The sequence below is a fragment of the Callorhinus ursinus genome, unplaced genomic scaffold, assembly GCF_003265705.2.
Source record: "Callorhinus ursinus isolate GAN/ISIS: 27379988/994484 unplaced genomic scaffold, GSC_fseal_2.0 scaffold27, whole genome shotgun sequence".
Lineage (NCBI taxonomy): Eukaryota > Metazoa > Chordata > Mammalia > Carnivora > Otariidae > Callorhinus > Callorhinus ursinus.
This window is the reverse complement of record NW_027397089.1, coordinates 12,525,223-12,539,129: the sequence shown is the minus strand read 5'-3', so window position 1 is coordinate 12,539,129 and position 13,907 is coordinate 12,525,223. Positions and strand designations below refer to the sequence as shown.

The 13,907-nt window shown below is 39.5% G+C and overlaps 1 protein-coding gene across 1 annotated transcript in view; it reads right to left on the bottom strand.

Moving 5' to 3' along the window:
• Window positions 1–7,086, bottom strand: part of GYS2 (glycogen synthase 2) — a 70,366-nt gene extending 63,280 nt beyond the window's left edge. Inside the window, exon 1 of the mRNA XM_025879872.2 lies at window positions 6,643–7,086. Within this exon, the coding sequence (XP_025735657.1) occupies window positions 6,643–6,763 (121 nt within the window). The 5' untranslated portion in view covers window positions 6,764–7,086. The remainder of the gene's footprint in view (window positions 1–6,642) is intronic.
• Window positions 7,087–13,907: the final 6,821 nt, after the last annotated feature.

The window sequence follows — 13,907 nt, the reverse complement described above, 5'->3', positions numbered from 1 at the left end:
ATACTATGGATATGCTATTTCAGGAATAAAAACGTAAAATTGAAAAAAAATCATCAATCCTATATTGGTTGAGACCTAATGGTAAATGAATCATTTCCCGTTAGACTTCTTCATGTACAGTCTTTCCGTGGGGAGGTCATCTTACCACTATTTCATACGCTCAAGCTCCATTTTAGTTTCTCTCTGTCCTCCCCATGTTTGTATACCAACTACTTTCCCTCAGCTTTTACTTTGTCTAGATACCACATTTACCCCCAAACTCCTCTCCTGGCCTGCTAATTATAGGTGACTGTGATGGCATAGAAACAGGGTCATTCCTATTTTCAAATTTGGAGTATAAGCCTGAGGTTCCCCAACACATATTTTTTAATGAATTTTTACCAGTGTAGGTCATTGAATTTGGACTTACCCTTCACTTTCAAACATGTACTTTGTAGTTTATTGATCTATATTTTCCTGAAACAACATGGGAGCTATCTTTTGTGTGAGGGCAAAGTATCAGGCCTTTCATAAGAAAGAAAAGATGAAGTCCCCTGTCATATGCCATGGAGATAGCTAAAATCCCAAGTTCTCATCTAGAAACATGGCTGATATTGCTAAAATCGGGATTCCAAAGCAGTACGGAATGTGGACACCAGCCAAAATAAAACTGTACACACACACACACACACACACACACACACACACACACACACACATTGCATATTATTATGCTATATATATATTATATATAATAAGGATATATAGTTAACCCTTGAACAATGTGGTGGTTAGAGGTGCCAACCCCCCATGCAGTCAAAAATCTAACTATAACTTTTTTTAAGATTTTATTTATTTGAGAGAGAGAGACAGTGACAGAGACAGCAAGAGAGAGCACAAGCGGAAAGGAGGGGTAAAGCAGGCTTCTGCCGAGCAGGGAGCCTGACGTGGGGCTCGATCCCAGGACCCTGCGATCGTGACCTGAGCCGAAGGCAGACGCTTAACTGACTGAGCCACCTGGCACCGCCTAACTATAACTTTTGAGTCCCCAAAAACTTCACTACTAATAGCCTGTTGACCTGAAACCTTACTGATAACATAAACAATTAACATGTTTGTAGGCTATATGTATTTTATACTTTCTTCTTACAATAAAACAAGCTAGGCAAAGAAAATGTTATTCAAAAAAATCATAAGGCAGACAAAATACATTTATAGTACAGTATTTATTGAAAAAAATCTGTATATAAATGGACCCATGCACTTCAAAATTGTATTGTTCAAGGATCAAGTGTACTTTATAAAAACTGGGAGAATTGTCTACAGCCATCGCACCCTGAACGTGCCTGATGTCATCGTCACTACTTTTAAAAATGCTTAAAAGTTACAGAATTGGGAAGTTATATGACTTCAGTTTGCAGAGCTACTAATCTAGCCCTCTAGTCTCAAGATAACAGCTGCAGAATGGGGGTAGTCATTCTATAGTTAGACATCATTCTTTGAGACAGCAAACCTGATAGGAAAGAGGAAATGTTAGTGATGACCATGGTCAACAAATGTTTATGTGTCCAGAGCTTTGCTGGGTCTGTGGCTCAAAATAAAGGGTCTGTAGTCTTGGGCAGTGGGAGATGATATGCTTAAAGCAAGCCTGTAGCCACCCCCACATTGATTGTACCACAATGGTAACTCCAAATGTTCTAGACAGGAAGGGCTCAGACATGGTAATCTGGATGAAAAGGAAGTGAGGATACTAGGGCTCATCTTGAAGCTATATGTGTGCCAAACGTGATTTTTGCATGGGTTGTGTTTCATGTGGTGGGGCTCGGGGTGCCATTGACATGGCCACGGCGTATCCACGCCAGGCAAAGGAAACTCACCCTTACTTACTGTAATCCTGATCCGTATCTTTTTTCCCCTCTCTACTTTTGCATTTAAAAATAGAATCATGGAATTGCTCAAAGTGAAAGGCAGTATGAAAACAAATGATCCAACTTCCCCATTTGATGAATACGTTTTATGAAGAAATAATAATAAGCTAACACCTACAGAGCATTTACTAAGTGCTAGGCCCTGTTCTAAGTGATTTACAGCTGGCATTACTTTTAGTTTTCACAACACCATTATAGCTAGGTGTTATTATTGTCTTTATTTTTTTAAATAGGGAAACTAAGGCACAGAGAGGCTATGTGACCGATCCAGCATCACACAGGTAATGATGGAGTTGGGATTCCAATCCAGGAAGTCTGACTCAAAAGTCCACAGGCTGTGGACAGCAAGACTATAAGTAACTGTCTGGAACAACATATTGATGGATTTTTTTAAAGATTTTATTTATTTATTTGACAGAGAGAGAGAGATAGGGAGAGCAGGAACATAAGCAGGGGAAGGGGGAGAGGGAGAAGCAGGCTTCCTGCTGAGCAGGGAGCCCGATGTGGGGCTCGATCCCAGGACCCTGGGATCATGACCTGAGCCGAAGGCAGACTTAACCGACTGAGCCACCCAGGTGCCCCCATACTGATGGATTTTTGAAAGTGGTGGGTGGGAGGGACAGAGGAAGAAGATGAGCAATATCACAGAAAGATCAATATCTTTAGGTCTTGGGGAAGGTGGAATCCTTTCTATTCTGCCCTAAAGAAAAGCCATCTGGGAAACAATACTTAGCGTAAATAGCTTTTTTATTTTGGCTCTTGGCACTTCTGGTTAACGAAAAGGAACCCAGAGTCTAGGGAACTTGAGAGCAGCAGTTCTCACATCAGTCATGGAGGCTTTTGGAAATCTGATGAAAGCATTCAGTCCTCTTCTCCAAAAGAGGACTTACACATACCATTTTCAGATACAATTTTAAAGGTTTACAAACTCCTTGAAGCCCACTTTTATCAAGATCCCACCTTCAGAACCTCTGCCTCAGAATAGCAGACTCGCAGTTATGATCTGTTTCTACCACACCATTCTGACTGTAGTTTTCGGCATTTTTCCATGTGCCGCTCACACCATGTGATCGAGAGCTGTGGTGTCCAGTTGGAGAAGAAAGTAGTATTATATATATTATCTTACGTGCTGGCTTCGAGCTAAAATGGATTGTTTTTTTGTGTTTTGTGCAAATTTTTTTTAAAGATTTTATTTATTTATTTATTTGACAGAGAAAGAGAGAGAGCGCGCAAGCAGTGGGAGTGGGAGAGGGAGAAGCAGGCTTCCCGCGGAGCAGGGAGCCCGATGTGGGGCTTGATCCCAGGACCCTGGGATCATGACCTGAGCTGAAGGCAGACGCTTAACTGACTGAGCCACCCAGGCACCCCTAAAATGAATTGGTTTTATTAATTTTGTTTTTTAAAGAGAGAGTGAGAGCACGCGAAAGCGTGTGTGGTTAGGGGAGGGGCAGAGGGAGAAGGAGAGAGAGAACCCCAAGCAGGCTCCAGGCCCAGCACTCAGCCCAATGTGGGGCTAGATCTCACCACCCTGAGATCATGACCTGTGCTGAAATCAAGAGTTGGATGCCTAACCAACTGAGTCACCCAGGTGCCCCTGTTTTTAGTAAATTTTTTAAAAGCATTCATTCAGTGACTACATTTCAGAATTGTTCACACGTATTAAATTAGCAATCATTACTTGTGACAATTTTCATTAAAGTTTTTTTTTAATAATTTCAGATATCCTCAACATAATAATTGGTCCATAGTCTACTATGATTTGGGCATGTCTGTGCAGAAGGAATGATTGTAGTGAGGCCCAAAGAAAGGAGAAAGTGAAACTTTTTGTTTCTAACATTTGAGAAAACTTTCCGTCCTAGGCCATGCCACAGTCTCTAACTTGTCTGTTACTTTCCTGCTATTCGCTCGCCCAATTAGCCGTAGCGGTTTTCAAAAACATACCTGACCGCTTAGCACTTTCTACTACTTAGAACTTCCCATCGTTAACCATAAACTTCATAAACTTCCCCCTGCTGGTCCCTTCCATCTGCTCTCAAGCCTCCAGTCTTTTCCCCTCTCTAAGCTTCCCTCAGGTCTTTGAACAGAGTACACTCTCTCACCTCTGCCTCTTGGCACATAGCACTCTCTCACAAAGAACACTGTCCCCTCCCTATCCCTCCTCCTTCATTCCTACCCAGTGGCTATTCATCCTCCAGGTGTCAGCTCAACTGTCTCTTCCTTACAGAGGTGTTTGTCCCTAGCCCAGATTTAGGTAGAAACCTCTCATACCCCACACCCAATGTATAATCTTTTTTTTTTTAATTCAGTTAATCAACATAGAGTGTATTATTAGTTTCAGGGGTAGAGTTTAGTGATTCATCAGTTGCATATAATACCCAGTGCTCATCACATCCCGTGCCCTCCTTAATGCCCATCACCCAGTTACCCCATGCCCCCACTCACCGCCCCTCCAGCAACCCTCAGTTTGTTTCCTGTGGTTAAGAGTCTCTTATGGGTTCTCAATGTATAGTCTTAGAGCCCCTTGTTCTCTTATTCTTATTGTCATCACATTTGACTATAATTGCTTGTTCAATGTCTACTTGCACGTTTGTAAATTTTGGAAGACTGGGAATCAATTCCGTATTAAGTTCAATCTTCTTCATTTCCCAGTGCCTGACACCTAATAAACACTTGATGAATCTTTATTGAATAATAAATGAAGAGCAATGATAAATGGATAAATGAATAAAAGCAATAAATGCCAAGGGTAATATGAACAAGTAGGAAGTGTTATATTGAAGTCTGAGAATTAATATCCAGTAATTTAACTGTGACTTTCTCATTTGTTATATTTTACACAAATCTATTTTTCACTGGCAAAATTCTGGCAGAAAGGGATTTTTTTTTCCTGTAAGAAATCTTTTGTTTTCTTAGGTATGAATAGATTTCCTTGCTTGCCACAAAACATCATAAGATAGCTGGATTGTAGTACATTAATTTCATTCATGAAAAAACTTGATATTCAGCTAGTTTAAAGAATGTTTTTACAAAGTCTTAGAAATTTAGAACAAGTCCTGTGTTCTTTCATCTAAAGGACATTTCCTTAGGCAATGATTTTAATTTTTAATTCTTGTATGGTAGTGAAAAAGAGAAGTGGCCTTGAAGAAGACCTAAATGCTAGTCCCAACCCTTCCATTTGCTTGATCATTTAATGCCGTAGGCATCCATTTCATCTCTGAAATAGAGGAGTTGGATTCTAAGATGCCTCCTATCACTGCCATGAACTGCAGGGAGGTAAAAGTTCAAAGTAAATTTAAAAAAAACTATATATATAGTGTCGTTTTATTGTCAGGGATGAACACAGCAATTGTCCATTTATATGAAAATTTCTAAAATATCCGACTGTAATAAGTATTAAAATAAAGACATGTTGGAGATGATGTCAGCTCGGTAAATCATATTGTGGTTCCCTTCTCCACACACAAAAAAATTTCCTTTCCCTTGTATGGGAAATGAAAGAAAATAGGTTTCAAAGGCAGTGAGGGCTGAAAACAAAATGTATTCATTCCTTCATTCCAAAGGAAAAAAATCCATTGAGCATTTTCTGAGCACCAGTCCCCGTTCTAGGCCCTGAGATCAGGCCGCACGGCACCAGGATGGAAGTTCCATGGGATAACATGTTCACAGTGTGTTCCTAGCACGGGACACAGTGCTCCATTAATGTTTGCTAAATGGGGAGAAAAGGAGGAAAGAAGGAAGAAGGACTCTGTTCAGGTACTGGAACTCACACACTCCTCTGAGCTGACTCCCAGGGCTAAAGAATCCCCCCAGTTTTTCCACCAACAAGCTACATCTGTAGAGAGAAACCTTCTTTCAAGTCATAGTCTGGGAATCTATGAATAATAAAGATGACTCTATTCCTGGGAACTTTGGGCATATTTAAACACCCTAGAAAAAAGCACATTAGGAACAGCACTTCATAAAACACTTCTCCATAAGGTTTCTGCTCTCTTTGGGGCTTCCACCTCACTAAACTACAGAGAGGAAGACTGCTTTGTTCTCTCACATTCCTTCCGGCATTTCTATATAAGTAGGATTGATTTTCGCTTTTGATTTCAAGATTTTATGAATTTTATAAAAGAGATTTAATTAATTTTGTGAGTTTATACACATGAGAACTCCGAACACTTAGCATAAGGTGAAAATCAGAACTGATGCCAAATACAATTCCTCTAAGTTCGAAATATTCTCATTCTTCTTAGTAGGAGCTCGACATAATGCCTTCTGCACAGCTACTAAGTTAAAACTGTAATTCCAAGCTCGTTGTGAATTATTAGCAGTATTATTAAGTATTTCATATAATCTTTAACAGTGCATGGCTTAAAGACTTGTCATTGGTCCCGATTGCATATGGTTCTCCTTAAAATAAAGTTGTTGAGAGAAATCATAAAACCAAAAAAGGAAATAATAGCTTTTTATTCCTGTGTTGTCATAACCTGCATTTCAGATTTTAGCTTAAATGCACATTCCCTGGCAATGACTAATATTTTCAACATTCTCTCGCTCCAACACACAGCCCCATCTAATTTAGCCTTGCCTGTTGAAATAGACAAGGTGAAATGTAACTGAAACTTACATTCAGCTTGAATATTTTCCTCACTCCCTGTCAATTCATTCTCACTAGGGTCACTTGTGAAATCAGAATCTACATTATTCAGCAGTCTGGCAAATAGCCACCTTCCAGGGTAGTACAAACCTTTATTGGTTACTTCCCAAGCAACTTCAAAAAGCAGTAAATCCTCCACAGGAAGTTCTTCAACTTCCCACTGAGGAAGCCCACTCAGGGATGTCACAGATAGAGATCGGCCTCGGAGCATTCTTTTTCCAGTCGTCTGAAACTTTTTTCAATCTTTTTTTCAATAAACTGTGATCCCAGGAGCGGTGTGCTGACAGCTGCCCAGATTCAGGGTGGAAGGTCTCAGGCTTGGGGAGCTTCTCATAGGTATAAACCAGTCAAATGAAATCTCACGTGCTTCCCAGAGAACTCTCAGTTTAAGGAGGAATTTTCGGCTCCTCTTTACAGTCTTTTTGGGCAGGTCCGGTGAGGACAGTCTCTCCAATCAGTATTGACCTGACCAATTCAATCACACATAAAATCTTCGGGTTCGGGGCTTAGGCAAGCACCCCTTCAGATGGTGGAATCCTCATAGGCTGAGCATGACACAAATCCAGACCTTTAGCCCTTGTCCTTTTGACCAAACTCCTAGACTCCTACAGTCATCAGTGCTTATTTCATCACTTCCAAAGTGATCCAAGATTAACAATTCCCTTTATCTTAATAAGGGGAAACTTATTTGCAAACTTATTTGCAGACCACTTTAGATTACATAAAGAATTCACTGGGACTGTTTCTATGCTTTAAATCCTTTTAGATTTCCTAAGTATGCTTTTGATTCCTGTTTCTAGAACATTAAAATAATTATTCCTAGTTATTATAGTCTACATTTATAATCTAAATTTTAATGTTAGGCATAGATCTCGGTTCCCCTCCTCTTAATTACTTTTCTTAAAAATTTCCGTATGAAAAAGTATAAATCCCAGTGTGTCTTTGGGTATAACATACAAAGAATGTAATTTTCTCTGATCAATGATGATTAAAAAGTAAAAAACTGTTTTCAAAAGTTTAATCAGATCACCTGAGGATTGTTTCACTCACTCCCACTCTCATTACTCTGACTTTTTGAAATTCCTGGTCCTCAATTCTCCTTTGAGGTTTTTGCCTCAAGTACCAGCATTCTCAAGGACACATCATCTCCTAATGACCCTTCAAAGTAGACTTATGTAACTCTTTTGATCCTATAATTCCTAACATGAGGACACCTTTACCAATTCTTTTCAATAATGAATGCCATTTTCAAAATTGCTCCTTCAGTCAAGAAGAGTGAAGTAAATGGAACCATATGAAATATGTCCACGGAATATACCTTCATCTATCCATGTTATGTGGGTGAATCCTCTTCTTTCCTGTGTGTGTTTGTGTGTGTGTGTGTGTGAGAGAGAGAGAGAGAGACAGAGAGAGAGAGACAGAGAACGAGAGAGAGAGACAGAGAAAGAAAGAGAAAAAGAGAAAGGCAGTAATTTCTGCAATAAGATTTGGAGGGGAATCAGAAAAAGTTCTTTGTTTTCCATATTCCTGAATATTCTCCTCTAAGATTTGTGCTAAAAACACAAATTGATGAGCTGGGAATAGAAAAAGAATAGTCATTCAGACAGAAAGGCAAGTGAAGTTTCTCCAAGATGGGAGAAGGACTCTCCAAAGTCCTGATCCCTAATGTCACACTCACACTAACATTTTATCATTCAGTGAAAATGAGGTGAGAGGTCAATTAAGGAAAAATGAAGACCTGTATTTGGGTTCCTTGGTAATTCCAGCAGAGGTCACTAGATCATTTAGAAAACCACAACATTTGCTTCGGGACAGTGTGTAATCTTCTTGTAAATCTTTAGGATATTGAAGGCTTGATCAGGCTGCACCTGCATATCCAGAAAGCGTCAGTTAATGTCTTTACAGGACACCTACTATGTGTTGCTACTCTGGAAATGGAAAGTATTTTAATAAACAGTACACAAGTGCTTGCCTTCATGTGGACAGGAAGACATTCATCATGGAAACAAATAAACATTATTTCAGGTGCTGCTGTCTCTGAAGAAGAAAAGCTGTGGAGTGATGGTGCCATTCAGTGGGATGGGCCCTTAGCTGGGGAGTGCTGGGAAGATCATTCTGAGAAAATTATATTTGAATTGAGACATAAAGAATGAGTAAGAGGCAACCCTGAAGGTCTGCAGGAAAAGGGAACCGTGGCACCTTGTTGGTGGGAATGCAAACTGGTGTAGCCACTATGGAAACCAGTATGGAGGTTGTCCAAAAATTAAAAATAGTACTACAATGTGATCCAGCAATTCTGCTTCTGGGTATTTAGCTGAAGGAAATGAAAGCACTAACTCAAAAAGACATCTGCATTCCTGTGTTCCTTGCGGTATTATTTGCAACAGGCAAGACTAAAGATGTGTTTGCAGGATTTGGATGTGCATGATATGAACATTTAACTTCTGGAAGTGCAATTATATCTGCTAGACAAAGAGAAAATAGAAAGAACAAGAGAGAACAATTTAAATAGCTTGCGAGAATCCATGTAATGAGGAGAGAGGTTGCTCCAGATGAGGAGGAACTAGGAAACGGCATTTCCTACATTTGGTCTTTCCATAGTCTGAGTATCTCACTGGCTGAATGTGCCTGAGGGTTTTTTTAAAGATTTTATTTATTTGTTTGAGGGAGAGAGAGAGAGCAAGAACGAGCAGGGGGGAGGGGCAGAGGGAGAGAGAGAGAGAGAGCAGACTCCCTGCTGAGCAGGGAGCCCAACAGGGGCTCCATCCCAAGACCAGGAGATCAGAGATCATGACCTGAGCCAAAGGCAATCGCTTAACTGACTGAGCCATGCAGGCACCCCTGCACCTGAGGTTTGATATACATTTTCCCATTTGTATGATGGCTATAGATCCTAACCTCAGGAAAAATGTCTCCAATATACTCTATGCAAAAGATGGTTAACAACTTGCACTAGAGTAATAGCAGTGAGATTAGAGAGATGTGGATAACGGGATATGTGTAAAAATGGGCACAACTTGGAATTGATGGGGTATGGAAAAGTAAGGGTAGTTAGGTACCTACCAAACAAGGCAGGTGTCATGTAGTGTACTAATGTAAGAAAGGGGGGAAGAATGGATTTATTTGAGAGATTAGATAATGACTTCAATTCTAGACACGGTGAGTTTGGGATACCAGCCAGATGCAGAAAGTTATAGATATTTCTGCCTACTCAGAAGCTCAGATGAGAAGTCTGGGACGTGGCTGGTAACTGAAGCCACGGGAGTAGTGAGATCTCAGGAAGAGGGGAGTGCAGAGTGGGTAGGATAGACTGACCTGGAAGCGTAGGGTAGATTGCTCCAGAAAGTTCAACTTTTATGGTAAAGTCAACAATATGGTGCTCTGGGTTTTACTTGGTACGTACAATACTGCACAAAAGATACAATTATTTCTCAAAAAGGGAGATTTCACATAAAATTTTGGATCTCTATTTTTTTCTTGAAAGCAAAATCTAAATCCTGTTTTCCTACCTTCATGGTAACAATCTGCTGGAACTGGGTAAATCTGTCCTTTTAGCTGACACCATAGTCACCTTAGCCTCATGGGGCTACTTCACTCGTTTACACTGTCACATCTCTAGAAACACAGGAATCTTAATTTTTGATTTAATTTTTTTTCTGTGCCCATTTGGAGTTGATGATCAGGAAGTGGCCAAAGAAGGAAGAAATAATTATCCTTAAATTAACATTGTATCTAAATGGACAATTCCCACCCATCATATTGAAGATAATGAGAGGGATTTTTGACCTCGACTGTTGAGATTATTTTAGAGGCAGCATAAATGGAGTCTTACTCAGACACCCAGGGCTTGTTTTTGGAATAGACCTTTTGCTTTACTGGGCCCTCTTCTCTGGTTTTATTTTTAAACTCTTCTTTCACTGAGTAGAGTATAAAAGATGAAGAGATTCAGAAGAGTAGCTTTAGCCCCTGTGAATAAAGAGGGAAAGAAAGAGTTTTTGAGCAAGAGAGAAGGCAGAGATACCTCTCTGGAAAGAGTTAGTCACCCTGAGAAGTTCAATCACATTTTATGATGTTTTTGTCAATGCACACCCGTCCTCCATTTTCCCATTAAATTTTCAATAAAATCAATATGACCATTTTTTTAAATCAGTTAAGGGACACCTGAATGGCTCAGTCAGTTAAGTGTCTGCCTTTGGCTCAGGTCATGATCCCAGGGTCCTGCAATCTAGTCCAGCATCAGGCTCCCTGCTCAGCAGGGAGTCTGCTTCTCCCTCTCCCTCCGCCCCTCCCCCCTGCTCATGCACGTGCTCTCTCTCTCTCAAGTAAATAAATAAAAAATCTTTTTAAAAAAAATCAGTTAAAATATTAGAATCTGAAGGAAAGGTGTGTGAAGATGAGAGCAAAATCTGCCAAGAGCAGAAGCCAAATGCTGTATGTTTACCAGAAGGTTGTTAGAGAGGTAGCATAGTGAAATGGTTAAAAATAAGGGCTTTGGAGTTGGGCTCATCTCAGTGAGAATTGGACTGTTTACTAGCTTGTAACATAGGGGTGATAGATGTTGTAAGGTTTAGAGAAGAGAATGTATGCATGTCCCTCCTACAGTGTCTTCCAAATCCTATTTCTCAGATTGCAATGTAGACGTGTGAGGTTGACTAATGGCAGCCCAGCTCAAGCTGCTAACCTGCCTTCTGCCTTGGTCTCAACTCATAAGACCATTAACTGGCTGTCATTAAACTCCCTTTTCTCCAACCTCTATTTAGATGCAGGGACACTGGTGTAGAGGTTAGAATATCAAATACAGGCTTACTTTTCTGATATTCTCCCCCACATTCAGGATGTAAAATATTGCCAAATATTTTTACATAGTGATTTTTATATTAAACACAGGTATACCATGCAGAAGCTTATCAGACACATATATATATAAATGCCAAATATGACAAGGATAACAAGTCAAATAATGTATGTGGTGGTGTTAAACTATTTTCCTTCCAAAATGGTGTCATGGAAATAGTTAATTTAGTAATATTTGCTTGTTTTTTTTAATATAATGAAAGAAACTCTAATGGTAGTAGGGCCATTGCACTAAATCAGTTTCTGTCAGGTTACCGTCAATGTTCGCCAGATGTCCCCTTGAGATCATGTATTTTTCTATTTAGCTATATCAACCTCATAAATCTCCATTTTTGTGTGCAGAAGGCATAAAAGCTTGTTCTCATTCAACACAAATCCTGGATGTGATGGTGTCAGCATAAAAGGAAAAGTCATAATAGTCCTAGACATCAGCTAGCCCTATTATAAACACAATTCTGTGGGAAAACCAGATTGTAAAATTTAAGATTAGATTATATTCGCATTTAAAGATTTTTATTTTTTTAAAGATTTTTATTTATTTATTCATGAGAGACAGAGAGAGAGAGAGGCAGAGGGAGAAGCAGACTCCCAAGGGGCAGGGAGTCCGATGCGGGACTCGATCCCAGGACTCCAGGATCATGACCTGATCCGAAGGCAGACGCTTAACCATCTGAGCCACCCAGGCGCCCACACATTTAAAGTTTTTAAAAAATCAGATCTTTCACAAGACCAATTTAGGGTTATTTCTCAAGTGCCACACTTGGAAGAGAAGTATTACTTTGTGTAGTGGGCAATTCCACTTGCACATCGACTAGAAAACAAATTGTTCTTGTAACATTGAAGTGGTTCCCAAGGAATGCCATTAATAATATGAACAATTTTTTAAAGATTTTATTTATTTATTTATTTATTGAGAGAGACCACGCGTATGGAGTGGGGGAGGGCAGAGGAAGAGGGAGAGAGAATCTCAAGCAGTCTCCACACTGAACATGGAGCCTGACTCAGGGCTGGATCCCACGACCCTGAGATCATGACCTGACCTGAAATCAAGAGTCGGACACCCAACCGACTGAGCCACCCAGGTGCCCCATAATATGAAAAGCTTTAAACATTTCACTGAAGCATAATCTATACAGCAAAAACAAATGATAATTCCATTATTAATTTCTAGTTTCCTCTTTGCAAGAAATGCTGAAAGCCCTTAGCTAGCTGTGGCTGAGAGAAAAGTCTTATCATTTCTGCATCTTCTTTTGAGATGCCCAAGTTTTTTTTTGTTTTGTTTTTGTTTTTTTTTTTAAAGATTTTTATTTATTTATTTGACAGAGAGAGAGAGAGAGAGAGAGGGAACACAAGCAGGGGGAGTGGGAGAGGGAGAAGCAGGCTCCCCGCGGAGCAGGGAGCCCGATGTGGGGCTCGATCCCAGGACCCTGGAATCATGACCTGGGCTGAAGGCAGACGCTTAACGACTGAGCCACCCTGGTGCCCTTGAGATGCCCAAGTTTTACTGAAGCTTTCCATAATGTTCCTTGGCAATCTGTCTCATGATAACTCTCCAGTGGGGGTCACTACATCTCAAGAGCCCATTTCTCTCTGTTGCCTCTGTTGCCACCATGGTCCAAGTCACCCTCATTTATAACCTGTTAACTGCCTCAGCCTTCTTAATCCTCCTAATGAGGCTCTCCACATTACTCTGGCTCTTCCTCCTGCCACAAACACACACAATCCATTTTCTATGCAGTAGCTAGAGTGATCATCTTAACAGGAAACTGGGTGTTCCTAGTGTACTTTAAATGTCTCATCTAATTCTATTGCACTAGGATAAATCCACCACCACCAAAACAACCATCCTCCCCTCAAACCTTTCACTCCACCAAAACAAAAACAAAAGCATCAGTTCATTCAGATTCTGTTTGGAGTTCAAGTAGTTTCATATTGTGAAGGACAGGTATTGTTATGATTTTGTCTTTCCACCCAGGAATATAAAGTATATCTGTGTTCAAGCCTTTTCATTAGTAAATTTCATAACATAAAATTATTTTGTTATACTTTATAATAGTAATTTTATAATTTTTTATGTGAGATTTTACTTTTATTTTACTTTTCTCATTTAATTTACTTGTGTATTTTAAAGCTTTTATCATTAGTGTGATATGTGAAGTGAGATTCTTTTTATTTCCATTTTGAATATTTCTAGTATAAAAGAAAGCCATTGATGTTTATATAGTTATCTTCTATCTTCTATCTATCTGCCATCTTATTATATTGTCTTATTAGCACTGATAGGCTTTTAAATGTTGTTTCTTGGATTTTTTTTTAGGTAGGCAGTCAGCTAAAAATAGTAATTCTTTCCCAGTATTTATAGCCCATTTCATTTTTGTTTGGTTGCAATAGTTAGAATATACCAAACATTGCCAAATAACAATGACAAGCATCTATAATGTTTCCCTGACTTTAATGTAATGTCATTAAAATAGTCATAGTATTTTAATACAATATTTGCT